This window comes from Pleurodeles waltl, chromosome 6 (genome assembly GCF_031143425.1).
Source record: "Pleurodeles waltl isolate 20211129_DDA chromosome 6, aPleWal1.hap1.20221129, whole genome shotgun sequence".
Classification (NCBI taxonomy): Eukaryota; Metazoa; Chordata; class Amphibia; order Caudata; family Salamandridae; genus Pleurodeles; species Pleurodeles waltl.
Genome location: NC_090445.1, coordinates 77239379 through 77255225, shown reverse-complemented (window position 1 = coordinate 77255225; position 15847 = coordinate 77239379). Strand labels below are relative to the sequence as shown.

Sequence of the window (15847 nt, the reverse complement as noted above, 5' to 3'; positions counted from 1 at the left end):
TGAACAAACTTGGACAACTTGGTCCTCAGACCAGAGAGTTTCCAAAATCTGGGCGAGGAGAGAGACACTAGCAGAGTGGGTGTTTCTGTCTACCAATCTATAAAAGAAAGTCTCAAGTCTAGAACTCTTAACTGTATCCCATTGTGAATATCTACCTACACCCTGAAGTCACCCAGACACCTAGAAGTGGTCCAGTGCTTAGTAACCATCAAACAAGGGTTATATTTTGCATGACAACCCCTACTGAAGCACAACATTTAGAATAAGCATTGGCAAAGCAAATATGTCAGGCTTTAATATGCTGATTCGTACACATACAGACATTCAGAGATGTTGTTTGCCTGCGTTAGCAAATTAACAGCAGCTGTACTGGCGTTGCCGCTGCTATCCTCTTATAACAATGTAAGAGATAACGGTTAGTACCCTGTCACATCTGAGGTCTCATACTCCTGCAATGCTGGTTCGCTAGTACTTAATCAGAGGCACATTGGGGGAGGCATGAAAATATGTCCTTGCTGATCTTGCTGAGTATATCACCCTTAATAGAGTCACACAGACAGACTGAGAAATATCTCCTGACCTTGAGATCCTACAATTTGAGTTAGCTCTTACCAAATCTCTGCATTAATTTACAACTGTTTTGTGAGTATCCACAGGAAGGGTGATCAGGTCATCAGCCACACAATACGTGCAGTTTGATAATACTATGCGGTTTGTCTTGTTTTTGTGGTTATTGATTTCTCACTAGACCTGTATACACACAGCCCACCAGCTGTGACCGGAAGGGCTGGGCCATGTGTAAGACGTTACCTCATGGTGCATATAAAGGTTACATACTGGATTCTTGCCTGAGGCAAGGTGACACCAGAGTATCCAGCATGGCATGCATGCAGCGGGCTCTGATGATGTGGATAGCACTTAGAGAGTGCACAGTACGGGGAAGGACACAGAAACCAGAGGAGGGGGAACCAAGACCAATCAGCTGAAGTCATTGCAAATGGGGCTAAGGCAGCTGCAGCTCTAAGTGTTTGATAAAATGTGTCAACAATGCACCTTGTTTTCTGTGTGGAACATTGTACTGTGTAGGGTTTATCATTTTAAAAACTAATTAATACAATACCACATACCTTCTGCAAGGTATCAACATATAATCAACAGTTAATATAAAACTGGGCACAGGAACAGACTGACACACCACTCTTCACCTAAGAAAGGTAGGTTAGGGTTTCACTCACATTTTGACATAGTTTTGGTTTGGTATGTGTTGTGGTTATCCAATGTCTCTTAGAGAGTAATAGCAGAAAATGTTCTAGTATTTGTGACAACAATTTTAGATTCTATTAAGGACATGGAGGAGAGGATTATGCTTCTCAAATTTTAATACTCCAAATACAGGAGCCAATGAAAAAACAGTAACACATTAAAACACTACATTTGCCATGAGGCTTTGAACCATGCATCAACCCACCAATAGTCTGATGGCATAACATACAAAATAGAGAGGCACCATCTTAACTGCCTCTTTCTTTGCAAAAACGCAGACCAAGGAATAAGAAAACCCATGTCCGTAAGTGAGCAAGAATACGAAAACAGCAATCAGATAAATGTGCACCATCCGCAGGAAAATATTCTCCACAGGTGCTTCAGTTTTGTTTAGACTTGGAGACTACAAAGAACACATAAAATAAATCTTTTCCCAACATACATCAAAATCACTAAGGGAAGGCCAATAAAAGCAATCTGTGCATAACAGAGAACATGACATCAAAGATCTTAAACCTCTTACCTGTCCCAACGGGTGGGCTAATCCTCACCTCTGTGTCCTTAATAGAATTTGTTCTATTCTATGGCATGACCAGAGGCTCGATTAGGCTGGTTCAAAGCTCACCAACAACAACAGAAGAAACATGTACAATATGCTTATAATATAACATTTTAAACATAAAGGGGGTCATTCCGACCCCGGCGGGCGGCGGGCCCCGCCTGCCGGGCGGAAACCTCCAAAAGACCGCACCGCGGTCAAATGACCGCGGGGGTCATTACAACTTTCCCGCTGGGCCGGCGGGCGATCTCCAAAAGATGGAGCTGGCGGATTTGCAGGGGTGCGACGGGTGCAGTGGCACCCGTCGCGATTTTCAGTGTCTGCAGAGCAGACACTGAAAATCTTTGTGGGGCCCTGTTAGGGGGCCCCTGCACTGCCCATGCCAGTGGCATGGGCAGTGCAGGGGCCCCCAGGTGCCCCACGACACCCGTTCCCGCCAGCCTGTTCCTGGCGGTGTAAACCGCCAGGAACAGGCTGGCGGGAAGGGGGTCGGAATCCCCATGGCGGCGCTGCAAGCAGCGCCGCCATGGAGGATTCCCTGGGCCAGGGGAAAACCGGCAGGAAACCGCCGGTTCCCCTTTTCTGACCGCGGCTTTACCGCCGCGGTCAGAATGGCCCGGAAAGCACCGCCAGCCTGTTGGCGGTGCTTCCCCTGCCCTCCACCCTGGCGGTTTGAAACTGCCAGGGTCGGAATGAGGGCCAAAGTCTGATGACTAATCAGCAGCATGAGGAATATCTTCTAACGTAGATCCTAATGCAAAAGCTTTTGACACCATGGCTCCTCTAACTGAGTGAGCACCACGTTGAGAAACATCAGTGCCATCCTCCGACATAACCCAACGGACCCAATGGACTAAGGTCGCTGCCAAGACTGGACGGAAAGGCTTCTGAAGAGCTAACAACAGAGGACCTACAGGGTCAGTTCTATGTCTATAATCAATAGACCTGGACATAGTTTTTGTCAGTTTGGAAATAAAAAATGAAACACCCCCTGGAGAAACAAGTAACCTGCAAGATCCAGGGCTTGCACATCTGACACCCGGCGGCACGAAATCAAACATAAAAGCATAGTCAACTTAGTGGAAAGTTGTTTCAAAGGTAAATCAGAATTAGTAGGCCACGAGCCCAGTAAAGACAGAACCTGTGTTACATCCCATAATTGGGAATATCTCGGTTTTTGGGGATTAGCCACCCTAATGCCTTTTAACAACTTATACCATAGGATAGATACCTACCTGTTTACTATTGATGACATTGTGACCAGCAGACAAAGCTGACCTGAAATTATTTACTGACCTGTAACATAATCCAGCTTCAGCACTTTCCGAAAGGAAGTTAACAATATCTGTTAAACTGGAGCCCACGGGATCCACCTTCTGTTGAAGGCATCAACGCACCCATCTCTTTGATGCGGAAGAGTATTGTCTTCGGGTGAAAGGAGGCCAAGCCTGATGTATAATCTCAGCAGCCGTTGAGGAAAGGCCTGCCAAATGGCCCTGTCTCCTGACATCTTCCAGTCAATAAGAGTCAATTGATTTCGCAGAACCAATTGCAGGATGCAGGGATCCCACCGGATCCAAGAGGAGTTGCGGGAAGACAGGAAGGAGAATGGGAAGAGCAATTGACATTTCCAGAAGAGATGGAAACCAAGACTGTGTTTTCCACACTGGAGTTACCAGAAACAATGTTGCCACTTGACGTCTGGCCTTTGGAATTATGGCAAACTGTGGGAACGCATGCCCAATTCTGCAGAAAAGCATCCATCGCTATTGCCATCAGATTCGATCCAACTGTAAAATCTCTTGAGTTGCGCATTCAAGCGAGACGCAAGAAGATCCACCTGACACGGCTACAATGACTGGACAGTGTTCTGGAAGATACTCTGATGGAGTTTCCAATTACTGTAACTTGGAGTTACAATCCGCCTATAGGTTGTTCTTTCCTGGAAAAAAACTCTGCTTGGACTGTTACCTTCTGAGGAAGACAAAAATGCCAAAACTCTTGATCAATGTTCGCCAGAAGGTGGGATCTGGTCCGCCTCAGGCTGTTGATGCAATGAACCACGGAGACATTATCCATACACAACAGGATGCAGCAGTTGCTCTTGATGGGTGAAAGGGACTTTATGGCAAAGGAGCCCGCCAGAAGCTCCAGACAATTGATGTGACCATCGACCACAGGTAGAAATATCTCTGCACCTTGCTCCCTAGCCTAAATGACTTGCATCTGACTCGATGACCATGTCTGGGGAGGACATGAAAATGGCCTTGCCGTTCCATGCCTCCATATGCAGAAGCCACCACTGAAGCTCTTCCTGGGCATCTGGGGACAACGCTGAATCTTCAAGCGTTGAAGAGCTCTGTAATGTAAGGGACCCAGGAACACTGCTTGGATCGAGGAAGCTAGCAAACCCACTATCCGAGCCAGGGACCTCAGAGACACCATCTGTTTGAACAGAGTAGACCTCAACTCCTGTTTGATAGATTTCACCTTCATGGTAGGAAGCAACAACTGGGCTTTGATGGAGTCCACTTGAAACCCCAAGAATTCTATCTGTTGTGAGAGAATCATCATGGATTTTTTGGAGCTGATCACAAACCCCAGGTCTTGTAGCAGAGACACTGTCAATGACAGATGTGTCAACAGTTCACATTTGTCTTGCGCTAGGAGGAGCATGTCATTTTGATAGACGATCATGCGGGCCCCCATCTCCCGCAAGTGGACTACCACTGGTTTCAGAAGCTTGGTGAACACGCAAGGGGCTGAGGAGAGATAGAAAGGAAGAGACTGGTACTCGTACTATTGACCCTTCCATTGGAATTGAAGATACCTTCTTCGAGGGGGACAAATGGGAACCGAAAAATATGCATCCTTTAGATCGAGTTGAACCATCCAATCTTGCTCCTGAAGCAAATCCCTCAATAGATGGATGCCTTCCATCTTGAAATGATGGTAAATCACAAAAGGGCTGAAATGTCTTACGATTGAGTACGAGTCTCTGACCTCTACCCTTCTTCTGAACCAAGAACACATTGCTGCGGAAACCCTGTGGGTGTCGAGATGTTGGCAAAATACCTTGTTTTTTTAAAAGCTCTAGAATTTCTGAGTCTATAAAAGACACGTCTTGTTGGGAAAAAGAGGGGGGGGAGGAAGAGAGGGTTGGACTGGGTCTTGGGACAGTTCTATACGGTAACTTCAAACTGTGCCTAGCACCCAGCATTCTGAGAAATTGTGGCCCAGTTGTGTGAAAAATGTCTCAGTCTACCCTCCCAGAGGAAGAGAAGAAGGAAAATCGGGATTCCTTACCTGCAGAATGATTATCCGAGGTGTGGTAACCTCTGTTGATCCCTCTGTTAAATCAGCCTCTGTAACCTCTGGATCTGGTTAGACAGAAGCCCATCTAGGCTGGGTCTTGACCATAATCCCTGCATCTGGGGTTAAAACCTCTCTGAGGACCTTGCTGGTTGAAGCGGCCAGCCGCCCGTCCCCTGCCGCGGCCAGCTTGGCCAAAAAGTGGACTGAACATGTGCTTTAAAGAAGTCTGTGATTTGTCCAGAGAGGTAAAAGTGCTGACAAATTTAGCTATGTCCTTTACAAAGCAATCTCCGAATAAATGACCCTAAGCCAGGGGCTCTAGTTCAGCTGAAGCCAGTTCAACCACAGTGGCGGCCGGCAGCTTTAGGAGGGAGGAGGGCAGGCGGGACGCACACACACACTCATTCTTTCACACACAGACACGCACGCACATCCATTAACAACACTCATACCATTCAAACATGAACGCACGCACCAAACATTCATTTTAAAACATCATACACACTCATTCTTTCACACACGCACGCACGCACGCACGCATATCCATTAACAACATTCCTACCATTCAAACATGCACGCACGCACCAAACATTCATTTTAAAAGATCGCACACACTCATTCTTTCACACACACACACACGCACGCACATCCATTAACAACACTCATAACACTCAAACATGCACATGCGCACCAAACTTTCAATTTAAAACATCACACACATACACACACACACACACTTACCTTCAGCCTCCAGGTCCCAGGAGGGTTGGGACTGCTGCCTTCCGTCAATGGCTAACCTTAGGTTAGCCAATGAGGGAAGGCAGCAGTCCCAGCCTCATTTCAGAGTGGGATGGGGTCAGTGAGACTGTGACCCCACCCCACTCTGTGACGAAGTGTCACTGATTGACACTCGCCCTGGGCACTTCAGGGCTTAAACCTGAAGCACCCAGGGAGAGTGTCAATTGGTGATGCTTTCCTCGTCACTCAGGGGAGGGCCTCGAGGCACCTTTGCTGAGCCGAGGAGGTCACGCCCATAGGAGCTGTGACCTCCTCAGCCGAGCAAAGTTCAGCTCAGGAAGCCAGGACTGTGCGCAAATCGCACATGTCTGCTCCTGGCTGCCTGAGCTGAACATGGAGAGTGTCTGTCGGGCTGACCTTTGTTCAGCCTGCCAGACACTCTTCATGAGAGGCAAAAGGTGAGGGGGCGTGGCCCCTTCGCCCTAAAGGACGGGCCGCCATTGTTCAACCAATTGCGGATCCATCTGCATCAAAACCGATTTGCAGCGCTCTGAGGCCGAGGCACAGTTAACGTTGCCCAAGAGGCAAATCACTCGTTATGTCCACCCAGCCAGCACCTCAGGGTGGATGTGAGCACCTGTCTCCTGTGCATGCAGGGCCAGTTCAAGAATCTTAGCTAAGGGACCAGAGACATCCAGAAGCTTATCCTGGCAAGCCCGAAGGGCACAGACGATGACTTTCTTGGGATCTTAACTGAATTTTTTAAGAAAGGTCAGCATGGATGCATCAATATCAGGGGTAAGAGCAGCCTTATGGGGTAGATTCGGTCTAGGGCATTCGGATTTGAGACAGGATCTGACCTCTTTATCGAAACCTTTACGAAGGTTCAGGTGCATGTAATCCGACACCGCAGGGATCTAATCAGAGGATCTATAATGCACAATTTCAGAAGGGCCAAAGGTGAAAGGAGTAGGAGCGGGAGGGGGGAAAGGGAGCATTTATGTTGCTTGGAACGTTTGTGAGCGTGCGATTCCTGGGAAGAATGTGAATCTGAATCAGAGTCGGTGACAGGGGGTGAATTTGGAGGAGGGGGGCTGGGTTTGCACCGGTACTATAAGCATGGTCAGGCAAAGTTTCTACCAATAACAGCTGAATGTGGCCAGGAGGTCGGGCAGTAGGAGGGGGGACTGTCATGGTGAGAAGGACTCCCGATGGAGAAGTGCAGGAGGAGCGGCCTGCCAGTTCATCCAAGCACTGAGAGATGGGAAGAAGAGCTGAACTGAGGGCTTTATCAATAGTTTTTTTACAGATTTATAAATGATTTCTTCCATGCCCTCTTATTAGTAATAATCCTCATCTTCATTAGGGCCATAACCGCCCAGGCCCTGTTCAAATGTCTCATATTCAGACATGCTCACTGGAGAAGGGATCCTCACACTCAAAATCCCCAGAGGGAAGCAAGGGTTTTCAATCAACACAAAAAAGGGGGGAAAGACCCTCAAAATACCAATTATTGCTATCCTGACCAACTCAGGAAACAGGGCATCGGTGGGAGCAAATAGCTGGCAGCAGGTGTAAACTTACTAGTCAACAAAGTTAATTTTGACCAAAGAATTCTAACAGGGAGGAAACTCCTTGAAGAGCCTTATTTGTAGTCCAGAATAAGTTGCCCCTGGTGACAAAATCCTGCACAGGCCCCTACTATTGCAGCTGCGAAAGGCAGCACCAGCAAAGCTATCGGAGGCATTCAAGCATATAGAGCGCTACGATCAGCAATACAGGGGTAGCACATGCATAGCCCAATTGGGCTACCCACGTGACTTTGCTCCCGGAAGGGGCACGCTGCTGATAATGAAGCTACACACGAAGACGCGTAAACAAAATCAAAACGTTTATGAGGACAAAAAAGGGAGGAAACCCCTGATTAAAGCATGGCAAAAAAAGCCACAACACGCACCAGAGAAGAGTGGTGAGCACGCGAGCTGCAGAGCGGCTGTATCAGCTGATCGGTTGGACATGCCGAGTACCGCTCGAAGGAACCTGCAAGGAAACACAGTTGGTAACGCAGTCGCACTCGTATAGTTACAAGGTACACATCGCTCATTTAGTGTCTAAACAATATATACGTATAGGAACATATATTTACATGAAGCACAATAGAGAGGTACTTACCTTAACTCTCGAGAATCAGAGAAAGAGGTAGTTAAGATGGTGCCTCTCTATTTTGTATGTTTTGCCATCAGACTATTGGTGGGTTGATTAGAGGAAATTTAGTGTTTCAATGTGTTACTGTGTATTCATTGGCTGCTATATATGGAGTAGAAATGTTTCAGAAGCATTATCGAAGCCTCCGGTCCTGCAATAGAATTTAGCGCTTGGTTTCATTCTTTGAGGCACTTCACTACCATCTGTATTTTATCGTTTTAGAAGGTTCTATTATTATCATCAGAAACTTTTGAAGCTGCCCTGCAAGTTTACTTACGCTGTTCATTACACCATAACACACACCAAGCACTCAAACCTGTTCGTGAAATAATGGCGTTCCTGTTTCCTTTGTCATTTTTAAAGTCTTTCACTCAGAAAGGCTGCTTCAGCTAGTTTAATTAGCTTATTTTACTTCTTTTTGTTATGCTTGAGAATCCAGAAAGCAGCAGCCAGACTCATCCTGGACATCCCCTGCCACAGCCATATCTCTGCCCACCTCAGAGACCTCCACTGGCTCCCGGTCAACAAATGCATCACCTTCAAGCTATTGACTCACACCTATAAGGCACTTTACAACATCAGATCAGACTACCTCAACTACCGCCTGACCTTCTACACCCCCGCCAGGCAACTCCGATCCTCCCAACTCACCCTATCCACCATCCCCAAAATCAAGAAAAATGCAGCTGGAGGAAGATCCTTCTCCTACCTCGCAGCCCGGACATGGAATATACTCCCTCTCAACCTCAGACAGGCCACATCTCTGAAGCAATTCAGGAAGGATCTCAAGACCTGGCTCTTCGAATGATCAGCATGCCCACCACAGCCCCTCGAGACCCCACCGGTGATAAGCCGCGCTTTACAAGTACTGATTGATTGATTGATGCTACGATGTCTGCTGGACACAGCAGAGGGAATGGAGGAGACTGGAGAACTAGGGAAAGGCTGGCAGATCAGGAGAGGTGACTTACCCATGAAAGGAGGCAAAGAGGCTTCTCGAACTCCAGCTCTCTGATAAAGGGGAAAGTGAAAGTAAACAGATACAATGTGCATGCACAGCTAAAGCATGCGCAGTGTATTCTGTTTACTGCAAGTGAACCGATGACAAAGAACCAGAGCTTCTGATGACACCAGGTCACATGGTGAAGGCCTGATCCTCCCTCCTCCCTTCCGTACGAGCAGTCTCTTCCATCCAAGCCCTCAGTGACCGACAGGTAGCCTAGGGCAGGACAGGGCTGAAACACACAATGCCAGGGTTACCTTAAAAATAGATGCTTGTAGTGCCTCATAATAGGTGTGCCCGGAAGGGCCTGAAGATGAACAGGCTAGGGCTGGAACATGCCAAGGAGGGCAAACAAATATGTATTGCTATACCCTTGCAGTCTACAGACTGCCAAGGCTGCTGTGGCGGTCTGACTGCTGCCAAAGCGGTGGTCCGTCTGATTTGGCGGCGGTCAGACCGCTACATTATGACCATGGCAGTTCAGCCACAGTCAGAAAACCAGCACAGCCAGTTTCCCTCCACTGTAGGGACTGGCGGTCCTAATACACCATGGCAGTGCTGCATGCAGCGCCGCCCTGGGGATTACAAGCCCCCTCTCCGCCATTTGTTACATGGCGGTTGCACGGACATAGACAGCCCTGTGCAGACAGTGAAAAGCACGACAGGTGCTGTTGCAACCTGCGCACTGCAACATTGCCAGCGGCTCCATTATGAGCCGGTGTCAATGTTGTGGGCTGTTTCCCGCTGAGCCAGCGGGCAGAAACACCGTTTCCACCTGCGGACCCAGTGGGGAACTTGTAATAGGGCCCGTGGGGCGGTGGCCACACTGGCAGAAACCTGACCCCCGGGAGTTTGGCGTGGGGGCTTTTCTGTCCACCAAACTTAAAATGACCCCCAGTGTGATGAATCTGCACATAACTTGGCAGAAGCCTGAATGAAATAGCTTTCGATTCTTATGTCAAGGCTTGTGCGGAGGGTGGGGGGAGTGGGGACAGGGGAAAGTTAAGGGAGGAGAGAGGGCAAAGCAAATTCAATTTGCTTATAACTTTTAGCACAGATTGATGAAACTGCATCAAATTAGGCACACAATTAGCAAATTGCACCCAGCTGACATATAAAACAAGTTTTTGGGTGATCTAATGGAAAGAAGAAAAACAAAAAGGGGGAACTTTTCAATTCATTAATAACTTTGTCAACGTTTGATGGATCTGCATGAAATTTGGGAGAGATTTAGAAAGTTTAGCCTAGTCTTGGTTTTCTCAGTTTCATGCAGGTCCGTTGGCAGAATTCAAGGAGAGGGTTCAAAGAAGTGTTCATTTGCTAATAGATTTGGCACCGTTTGATGAACCCACGCAGATTTGTGCAGCTCTCAGCTAGTTTTGTCAAACTTTAAGCAGATCCATCAAGGAGACCAAAATAAATGGGGAGCAATTTAAGTTTCATTCACTAATACCGTTAGGGTGTTTGATGAATCTGCATGAAATTTCGCAGCTAGCAAATTAAGCTCAGTGCAATGCCGGGCAGGCCCTGTAACCTCACAATCTAAGTGGCCATGACAAAGGACATGGCCAAATGCAGAGTGGAGAATTAGTACATGGAAGATGAATGCAGTACATCATAAACAAATTAAATTGACTAAGAAACACAGTAAAAGACTATTTATGGCACAGTAAACAGAAAAATCAGAAAAACTGTGAAATTCACCAGTTATGATGTGTAATGGACAAGGCACAGTATAACTCACTTCGCCAGCCATGCTCAGTACACCCATTGGCTGATGAAAAAAAGGAGGTCTGCAAGAGCACAACATGGCATTATGGAGGTATGAGTTATGCTGTTTAATTATAGTCAGATCAAAGCTTCCATATGAAGAGCCATTTTTGTTTTGCTAATAACTTTGGTGGCCTTTGCCGAATCTTCACAAAACTCGATCAGTCAATCAGGTGACCAAGAAAAAGTGGGGTCCCAAAACAATGTTGATTCCAGTAGAAATTTTGGAAAGATATATAGAAAAATACAGCTGAATGGAATCTCACCAAATTTGGCAAAAAGGTAAGAACTTTACCCAGAAAGTGTGTTTTTTATTATTTGGTGTAAATCCATTCAGTTGTAGAGAGGTGCTCAGGATGGTCATGAAAGGGTTAAAAGTGTAGTGATATCTGGATGGTTGATCCCACTGGAGTCCTGTGGTACCATAACTTTAAAAACACAAGGGCCTCTGATTGGCCGAGAGACCTTTTTCTCCAATCAGTATTATTGGTACTGACCAATTTGACTGGCTTGCTGTAACTTGGGAGAAGAATGTTTCAACTGCTGTTAAAGGACACGGGGACTTGTTCCCCGTGCCCTGGATTTGTTATAAAAATACATATAAGTGGATGGGATAAGGATACCCTGAGCCACTGGCACTTGTTCGGGGGGCAAAAATAAAATAAAATTATAATGTTGGGACACCCCTGTACTCCTGTGGACCCTGGGCGGCTGTCACTTGAGTACTCCTGCAGGAGTTGCCACACAAGCTTCATCTGCATGGTACTGTGAGACCATTCAGGCTTTATTGCGTGAAGCTTGTGTGGTGCTACGGTACAATGGAGAGGAAGTTTGTGCGGCATTATCACAGTACCACAAAAAAATTTAAAACATGGGTGGGGTGATTAGGGGGATTGGCATCCACTGGGGAAAGGGTCAGGGCCTTGCTAGAAGCCATGCTCTGCACCATAGCCCCCTTGACAAAGCCCACAGCCAAATTTGATAAAAAGTTAGAACTTTACTTCAGAAAGTGTGCTTTTTGTGATTTTGTGTAAATCCGTTCAGCCTGTTTTGACTAATCAGCATTTATAGAGGGGCTCGGGTTGGACATCAAGGGGTTATCCTTCGGAAAAGGCTTGCGAGACTCCATTGTTACCAAAAAGATTTTAAAAACAGGCCATTCTGACTGGCCAAGTAGTTTTTTCTCCAGTTGTTCATTTCAATATCACCACAAGTACATTACAGAAAGATCTGATTGCCTGGCCACAACACTGCAGAAAAAGTTGCAGCTGTCCATACAGGAATCAGTCTCAGAGTCCTGGAAAAATGTTCAAAAGACCACACTAGGGGGCATGGTGGGCACACCCTGACCCCAGGGCCACTTAGGAGGGATGGACAAAAGAGAGAGGAGGCCCAAAGGGTCCCTCCCTTAAGTTAAATTATAAAAATATTTCAGGTCCCTGTTGTACCATAATACCACTACCCTGATACAAAAAAAAAATTGTAAAATAATTAGAAGGGTCTAGTTGTAGACCAGACACCGTGGCCAATCACCACTGTGCAGCCGGTGGACCATGTGGAGTGGGGTTTCGCTGCATGTAGGCAAATTCAGCAAGCTTGCAAACAGGTCCCGGCTTGAGACACGGGCCAGCTTAGCCCTTCAGCCATACCCAGGGGGTTGGTTGCAGGGTCTGGCCAGAATCAGCCATACACAGTTGGGCGCCTGTGGGGAGGGGTGCAAGGCATAGGGCCTGGTCGGAGGCAACCCACTTGTCCAGCCCTGGCTGCCCATGGCAAAGGCCATGCTTATTGGGGGGCCTGGCCACAGGGTACTCGAAGGGGAGGGGGTATGCTTACCTTTGAATGTGACAAAATGTGATTAAAGAAACAGAAATTCAATGAACAAAACAGAGGTTAAAGTGATTTTATAGTTAGGTTTTTAAATCAGAAAAAACACTGAAAGTTATAGTTTTAGTGAACTAACTATAACTTGCAGCCCATCATGCCCTACTTATGACCTCACATATTACAACGATCATGACATGTTAAATGACATCATTGATAACATCACTGATGTCATTTAAAATGCCATTAACAATTAAATCATTGATGATATAACTGATGACATCATTCAATGATTGTAGCAGTGTGCTATAGTTGTTCTTGACTAGAATTAATTCAACAAGCTCCACCTGTGCCCAATTTTTTACCACCAATCAAGTCATAATGGATATAACCTTTGGCTACATGCAGAATGCATAGCTATTAACTTGCCCATATTTGGTGGATGTTACCATATTTTACTGGTATTTACTCTCCTAATAAACAAAATGCTTCCAAAGACTTTAAAGCGATTGCACACTTTTTACCCCAAAAAAAGAGTTAGTGCTCTGTTGACCTTAACTGGATCATCCTTTCAAAAACGTCACATATCTCACAATTTAGGTGAAGAGTCTGACAGGTACGCATTTGTCTCTGACAAAATACCTTGGGCCAGGCCATATAGAAACTCTCTAAAGTTGGGTAAAATACACTACACACATTCTTGAGATGAGCACAATGGCATACAACCTTAGAGCCATGCTCACAATTCTAGTGTGAGTTAAACCACCTCTAAGTAGATCACTTCTATATCCTACATCATTCAACAATCTGCAATACCACAAAATCTTCAGCGGAGCTCTGGAAATAAACATTCACATCTTATATACGTCCGCGGTACATACAATTTGTCTATAATGCTGTTTTACAACTATTTAACATGGGCACATGCCCAGACATTCACTGTTGGATAAACCTTTGTCAACAAAAGCTTTTCTGAGATATTTGCTGTAACAGGCTTTGCCTTTAAGCTACAGTCTGCTTCGAAACATAGCGCTGCAAGCCACATCAGGTGCGCTCAGCCTTTACCTTGTTTAAAATGGAATGTCACTTGCAACTCTAAACTTTAATGGTTTGGAAACAGAGAACCATAAACCTTTCAAAATGCACAACCACGCTTGCCTTCAGGGCTTTATGTTTGTAATGTTGCGCCAGTGGCGTAACTGGTCCCGGGCACTACCGTAATGAAAGTTACAAGTGAGGAGATGCAGGTAGATTGCGCTAGTGACGTAACTGGTCCCGGGCACTACGCCACTACCGTAATGAAAGTTACAAATGATGAGATGGGGGTTGGTTTCCCCCCTCTCTGCGATGTGATAAACTGTGGCCCCGCGATGACGTGGGTCAATGTTATGAAATAAAGGAGGCCGGCAGGCATGGTCAGGCAAGGTGACGGCGAGAGTGGTGACCTTCCGGGCGGCCAAGAGTGTTACAATGAACAGCGTGAGCGTGGTTATTATTACCGCGCTGCAGCCCCCGCGAAGAGGTAAGTACCCCCAAAAAATCAACACAACAATGTTGGTTCCATTCTATGCACCCACACATATGCACACAGCAACTCTGTAGTAATTGGTTATACGCCCTTTATCAACAATTTAGTAAGTAACTTGCCAGATCTGGCATTTGTAGGGTCTGCTTTCTGTAGCACTGGGATTTATGTTTCAAAATATTCTCTGGCACCAAACTCCCAGCTCAAAGTGTAATTAATTTGTATTTTGTCTTTGTGAGGCAGCGGCCAGCACAGGGAAGCTGGCTGTCAGAGAAGCGACAGCTGTATGACAATTGTCATAGGCTGCTGAAGTAAGTATTTTCCTCCTAGATCCGAGGTCAAGAGGCCACTAGACACGCACAGCTACCGTGGACTCACATCGTTCTCATTATTACCTGAACATGTCCAAGCATCAGCCAGGACAGAGCTGCGTTAAGAAGGAATTCTTCTGTCTTCACAGTTTACCTGAAGACCACAGGCGGCAGCCCTTTTATCAAGAGGCACTCGTGTACAATGAAAATCAAAAAAACTAAAGCACCCCACCCCAGCTCTGTAGCACACATACCTTGTGCTCCTGGGCAGCTTCTCGGACGGGGAGCACCGTGTGAGTATCATGTTCACATGACACGCTGCAGACCACGCAGATGAGCTCCCGGTCATCTTCACAGAACAGTTTCAGTTTCTGTTCGTTTTCTCTGCACAGGATCTGGGGGGTCGCGCCCAGTGTGTAAATGTGTTTCAGGATTTCCACCATGTTCGCCAGTTGCTTGTTGGGCCGGAGGGTGTTGATCTGAAGGATCTCCCTGCACTGAGGACAGGGGAAGTCTGTCTGCACCCACTCCCAGAAGTCAGTGATACAGGACAGACAGAAGGTGTGTCCACACTCCACGGACACGGGGTCTGTGAAGTAGTCCAGACATAGGGAGCAGATGGCCTCTTCCTTCAGGCTCCGGAGATGGCTTGCTGCAGGCATGTTCACGCTGAGTTAAAGATGGGGTGAAGTCATGAGGGGTTCTTTCCGCGGTGTGTGAAGTGGGAGCGTCGGTCTCTTCTTCCTTATAGACACTGCGATAACCTTACACCAACAGTGGCTCTCACGTCAACCTGGGCCGGGACTGGGCTTGGAATTTCCGCCTCAGAGCTGGCAGTGTCCTTGGCTGAGCTGGTAGAGTCTGCCTGCTCGTCAGCCGGACATAAAACACAGCTTATGAGTAGAAAGTGAAAGAACTTAACATGACAAGCGTATGTCGCAATTCTGGCACGAGCGCAGCCTATCAATGCACTACTGTTAGTCACCAGTGAGTTATTTTGCGCGGTCCTCATCAAATGAAGTTCCCTGCAAGTTGGAATAATAAGGGGTTAGTTCCAACGCTCTTTGAAAAGAAGTACAAAGCTACAAGCTTCCTGCAGAGTGTGACGTGTCATGGCATCAATATTCTGTAAAACACCAAGATTGCTAAATAATTTCCCAAATCTGCCTACAAGGGGGCAGGGGGCTCGCTGTCCTTGCTAATTAAAAAAGACACAAAGAGGGCAGAGTTGTCAATTTTCCGACGTCCCTGGAGTGACTAACTGCTCCAGTCCAGGTTTTAGTTTTTTTACATTGCCTACTGGGACTTGTAGTCCTGGTTATTTAGTGGAGTAA

General features: G+C 46.6%; 1 protein-coding gene across 1 annotated transcript in view; it reads right to left on the bottom strand.

Moving 5' to 3' along the window:
* LOC138299238 (E3 ubiquitin-protein ligase TRIM39-like) overlaps positions 1-15354 on the bottom strand; it is a 108453-nt gene extending 93099 nt beyond the window's left edge. Inside the window, exon 1 of the mRNA XM_069237365.1 lies at positions 14768-15354. Within this exon, the coding sequence (XP_069093466.1) occupies positions 14768-15175 (408 nt within the window). The 5' untranslated portion in view covers positions 15176-15354. The remainder of the gene's footprint in view (positions 1-14767) is intronic.
* Between the last annotated feature and the right edge of the window lie 493 nt (positions 15355-15847).